Source organism: Coffea arabica, chromosome 2e (genome assembly GCF_036785885.1).
Source record: "Coffea arabica cultivar ET-39 chromosome 2e, Coffea Arabica ET-39 HiFi, whole genome shotgun sequence".
Lineage (NCBI taxonomy): Eukaryota > Viridiplantae > Streptophyta > Magnoliopsida > Gentianales > Rubiaceae > Coffea > Coffea arabica.
This window is the reverse complement of record NC_092313.1, coordinates 57,315,791-57,321,400: the sequence shown is the minus strand read 5'-3', so window position 1 is coordinate 57,321,400 and position 5,610 is coordinate 57,315,791. Positions and strand designations below refer to the sequence as shown.

General features: G+C 39.7%; 1 protein-coding gene across 1 annotated transcript; it reads right to left on the bottom strand.

The window, feature by feature from the left end:
• Positions 1-1,543: 1,543 nt before the first annotated feature.
• LOC113729193 (uncharacterized) lies at positions 1,544-4,739 on the bottom strand. The gene is made up of 2 exons (XM_027253515.1): positions 4,364-4,739; positions 1,544-1,596 (listed from the first exon to the last, which is right to left on the bottom strand). Exons 1-2 carry the CDS (start codon positions 4,737-4,739, stop codon positions 1,544-1,546), a joined length of 429 nt encoding a protein of 142 aa, XP_027109316.1.
• Between the last annotated feature and the right edge of the window lie 871 nt (positions 4,740-5,610).

Sequence of the window (5,610 nt, the reverse complement as noted above, 5' to 3'; positions counted from 1 at the left end):
GCAAAATTTTCCCAATCCCTGAGGATACGACCCTACTTGCCCTATATACAAATTAACAAGTTCTCGTAAATAACTTCTGGTATATCGGATCTAGCAAACTCTTCAGAGTTAGGGTGAATCTAGTAACCCATTCCACATCCAGAGTTCCTGCTCCAATATTAGAATTGACACGGAACTGCTTCTGTTGGCAATTAGGATTAATATTATTATTATTGCACAGGCTCTATAACTGTCAATTTTTGGCGCTGTTGCCGGGTACTGATACCTAAATTATTTTTTCTTTTTGAGTTCATTTTATTTTTGCTATTTTTGCTAGTTTATGTCTCGTTCTTCCTGCACAGGTGAATTGATATACGACCTTGAAGTTGAGAAAACGGCACGTAGGCAAAGACAAGAGACCAAGAAACACAAGGAAGGACAGTCATCTCCTGCAAGCGATTCAGAACAAGAAGAGTATATGATGGCAAATAACAGGACACTAAGGGAGTTGGTTGCCTCTGACTTAACTCAGTAGCCACTTTGCATTACCTTCCCTAATGTAAATGAAAATACCTCTTTTGAGTTAAAATCTGAATTAATTCACCTCTTAGCTTTTTTTCATGGTCTTTCAGGTGAAGAACCCCATAAGCATCTACAAGAATTTGAAATAGCATGTTCAAGTATGAAACCTCTCAGGGTAACTGAAAAGCAAATTAAACTGAGAGCATTTCCTTTCTCTCTCAAGGACTCAGCCAAGGATTGGTTGTACTACCTGCCGGCAGGTAGTATTACCACCTGGATGCAATTGAAGATAAAGTTTTTGGAGAAATACTTTCCTGCCTCCCGAGCTGCTTGGTTGAGAAAAGAGATATGTGGCATTAAGCAGCTGCCAGGGAAGACGTTATACGAGTATTAGGAGCAGTTCATCAAATTGTACACCAGATGTCCCCAGCATCATATAAGTGATCAATCGTTAATTCAGTATTTTTATAAGGGTCTTACTTGGTCTGATAGGAACATCATTGAGGAAATGGCAAGTGGTGGAGCACTAGTTAATAAAACCCCTGGAGAGGCGTGGGAGTTGATTGAGGAAATGGCGCAGAACTCACAACAATTTAGCCCCAGAGATAATGTCCCCACTCATCAAGTGAATGAGGTGGAAAGTTCGTCTGTTCAGCAGCAGTTGTCGGAACTGACTTCAATTGTCCACCAATTGGCTGTAGGAAATATACAACAAGTTATAAGGTTTATGGGATCTATATCAACACGGGACATGCTACTGATATGTGCCCAATACTTCAAAAGGAGAGCCCTGAACAAGTCAACATGGCTGGCAACGTACCTGCGCCAAGGAGGCAATATGATCCATACTCCAACACCTACAACCCGGGTTGGAAGAATCATACGAACTTTAGCTACGGAGGGAACCGCTAGCAAAATTTTGGTCCAAATAGACTGCCAGGGTTCCAGCCCCAATATTAGCCAAAGGCCTATCCCTCATCCTCTAATGGAGGAAGCTCCTTGGAAGAGTTAGTCAAGAGTTTGGCCGAAAGTACCACCCAACTCAAACAAAGTACTGCTCAATTCCAACAGAAGACAAGGTCTGGCATGAAAAATCTGGAACAACAGATAAGCCACATGGCAACTACAATCAACTGTCCAGAGTCTCACTCTTTTAGAAAATTACCATATCAACCCAAAGCAAATCCAAAGAACGTAAGTATCATGACCTTGAGAAGCGGTAAAGAAGTTGAAGGGCCCCGGCCAGTAGTCTCTAAAGATAAGAGTGAGGAGCAAATAGAAAGAAGCTTGAGGAAAAAGGAGGGGGACATTCAAATCCCAAGGTAATCTCTGACTCTCTTATGAATCATAACTCTAACACTCCACCTTTTCCTAGCAGGTTGGAGAAGCCAAGAAAGCAAGAGAAGGAAAAAGAGATCTTAGAGGTGTTTCACGTGACAGTCCCACCTTCCCCTAGGGCGTACCCTAAGGGTTAGCGTACTGTCTGTCCAACTTACGCCAGGACTACTAAGCTGAACACACAGTGGTCAAATCCTATGATGCAATCGTACGTCGAATATACGCTTCCACGAACACGAAACGATTCCAATAAAGTATAATGAAACTTTATATAACATTACAAAATGTACAATACCAACCAAACATACCATATAGACATGATTAAACACTTTTATATACACACGTTGGTATGATTACAAATCAAAAAGGAAACATTGGAATGAAGTACATTTAGGGTTTCCAACTACCGAGGAGCTATACAAAGAATAAAAGAATATCTAACAAGCTCAACTCGTTTCTCAAAATCATGGTTCCAAAGGTTGTTCCTGTAAGGAAAACAAAGATAACGAGGGTGAGCTTATGCCCAATGAGGTACCAACAAGTCACACGTCTAAGACTCACAAGTATATTCATACTCAGTTATACATGGCCATTAAACACAGAAGAAAGTACCCCACAATGAAACCAGAAGTAAAAGGATACAGTCGGCTCTCAAGAGCCAATTCCCCATTTGCAGTACTTGATCTCAACTCGTTGACACTCCGTCAACGTTTGAAGACACGAACAAGACCGTAGATCCCACTTTACACCAAACCTTCCACCAAACATTCCCTTTACCGGGCCCGAACACCTCACAAAAACAGAGAGGGTAATACTCGAGTATACCACAAAGTCGAGAAGATAACACTACATACGACTAACAGTAAACCCATGGTTCATTATCTAATCGAACAGGCCCTTGCCAGCTCGACCCGATTAACGACCAATGAGGTTTGAGCTCAGATATCACAGTAAAGTCGTTGGACTCAGCCCCAAACGACATCAAACCATGCACAGGTAACGAATTCACAGTTATACAGTATATAGTCATACAGATAAGAGAACGAGAATGATAAAGAACATTCTCGTCTCGTGCACAAAGTTCACAGTCATTCAGTCCAAAGATTCAAGTACAAACAACCATTAAAGCATTAAATCATACAATGGTACACTCACCAATTCAAACAAAGCAAGTTCACAAGTTTCCGTCCAACGTATGCCTTGGATCACCGGCACGCCCTATAACAATCAAGAAAACACAATTGAGACTCGAACACGAGTCGAATACCTCTTAAATGAACTATTAAGGCAAAACCAAATATAGCTTGGAATGGAAAATACATAACATTTAAGGCTAAAAGTATAAACAAACCCCAAAGCCTTTCATTTATACCTAAACTCAAAGGAACCCAATATCTTCAACATTTGGACAGCATTTCCCCTTAAATTTCATATTTTCCATCATACAAACAACCATTTAAATTCATCCAAAACAACCACAAGTACACATACAAATCATAGGCTATTCAGCACACCTCATTAGGGTTACAATACCCTTCAATCTTAGCCAAATAAGAGCTTAACAACCAACCATAGTAAAGCCCTAATTAGAAGCCCTAAAACTGAAATTTTTCGCACAAGCTGAAATTTTCCGCAAATAACCACAACCAACACACAAAAACTCCATTTTACACAATATAAAACTATCATTCCATGGCCAACCATAATCATCATATGAAAACAGAAAAATCACCAATAAAATCTAAAATTTATCTAACTCCACTTTAATCCATGAAATCTTCCATAAAACAACATATTTAGCCACTACAAGTCACTAATTTACCATTATTACAACCAAAGAAGGAGTTTCTAAGTAAAGTACCTTGAAACATCAAGAAAGGTAGTAGCTTAGGGTTTCCTCTTCCAAAACAACTCCACCAATACCTCTAACCCTCCTTTGCAAGTGACTTTTATGGAGGAATTCGCAAATTAATCAGTTGAAACTCAAGATTTGGACAAGAAATTGAAGTTACAAGATGAAGTCCTCTCTCTTTTCTTCTCTCAAAGGGCTCGGCCAAAAGGAGATAAAAATGAAGAAAGCTTAGGTCAAAATTGATGTTTTAGTAAAGGTAAAAAAATGTGGTCAAAGTCCAATTTCGAATAGTAATGCGACACGTGGCACCTTTTATGTTTAAACCTATCTTCTTGCCTCCCCATGGTTAATCCATCTAGGTAACCTCTAATTATTTCCTAACACCTAGTAACTTAATCCCTTTATGCTAAACTTAACCTAATTGGTCGAATTAATAGCACTTAACGCACTAGCGAGTCCCACATCCAATATACACTCCTAATATCTCATGAATTAACTTATACTAGAAAAATGATTTAACAACTATATTTACTTATAAAAATATCTATAAAATTAATATAGAAAATATAGAAAACATGTGCAAAGAAATAAAATAATGCCTAGAAATAAAGAAAATTTTCGGATTCTCACACTCTCTCCCCCTTAAAGAATTTCGTCCTCAAAATTGCTCACCTGGGTTAATAAACAGTTCAGGGTATCTCTTTTGCATCTCTTCCTCCACCTTCCAAGTTGCCTCTTCTATTCCATGATTTCTCCACAAAATCTTCACTAATGGGATTTGTTTGTTTCTCAACTCCTTAACCTTTCGGTCGAGTAATTGCACAGGTTTCTCCTCGTAGGTGAGTGCTTCATCTATCTCAATCTCCTCCGGTTGTAAAATATGGGTTGGATCAGGATAATACTTTTTGAGCATCGACACATGGAAGACGTCATGAACTCTGGACAAACTTGATGGTAGCTCGAGTCGGTACACTACTTTTCCAACTCTTTGAAGAATTTTGAAGGGTCCAACGAACCTTGGTTGAAGTTTCTTTTTTCTATCCGCCATTACAATTCGTAACGGTTTGATCTTAAGAAAGACACGGTCTCCAACTTCGAACTCTAAATCTTACCTTCGGTTGTCCGCGTAGCTCTTTTGTCGACTTTGAACTGTTTAGAGTCTTTGACGTATCAACTTAAACTTTTCTTGTGCATCCTCCATCCATGGAATGGTTGTCAGATCTAAAACTTTCTTTTCCCCTACTTCATCCCAATCAATCGGTGATCGGCACTTTCGTCCGTAGAGAGCCTCATATGGTGCCATTTGAATTGAAGAATGGTAGCTATTGTTATAGACAAACTCTACTAACGTCATATGTTAGCCCCAACTACCCCTAAAATCTAAGATGCAAGTCCGTAACATATCCTCGAGGGTTTGAATAGTTCACTCAGACTGTCCATCCGTCTGGGGGTGATAGGTGGTACTAAGGTTGAGTTTGGTTCCCAAGGTCTCTTGAAATTTTTGCCAAAACCGAGACACGAAACGAGGATCTCTATCTGAAACTATACTCACTGGGACCCCATGTAATCTCACAATTTCATCCATATACTACCGAGCTAATTTCTCCATGGAATATTTCATGTTCACAGGTAAGAAATGGGCCGATTTGGTTAACCGATCTACGATTACCCAAACGGCATCATGTCCTTTTTGCGTCCTTGGCAACCCAGAGACAAAGTCCATCGTGATGTTTTCCCACTTCCATTCAGGTATCTCAAGAGGTTGCAACAACCCAGAGGGTGTTTGGTGTTCAGCCTTAACTTGCTGGCAGACAAGACAGGTTTGCACATAGCAGGCGATTTCCCTCTTCATATTATCCCACCAATACAACCTTCGTATATCTTGATACATCTTATTACTACCCGGATGGATCGTATAT

Coding starts and splice junctions, on each gene's coding strand:
- LOC113729193 (XM_027253515.1), bottom strand. CDS start 4,739: ATGGCGGATAGAAAAAAGAAACTTCAACCAAGGTTCGTTGGACCCTTC. Junction 1,597..4,363: donor TGAACTGTTTATTAACCCAG/GTGAGCAATTTT, acceptor CTGTTGTTCCAG/ATTTTTCATGCCAGACCTTG.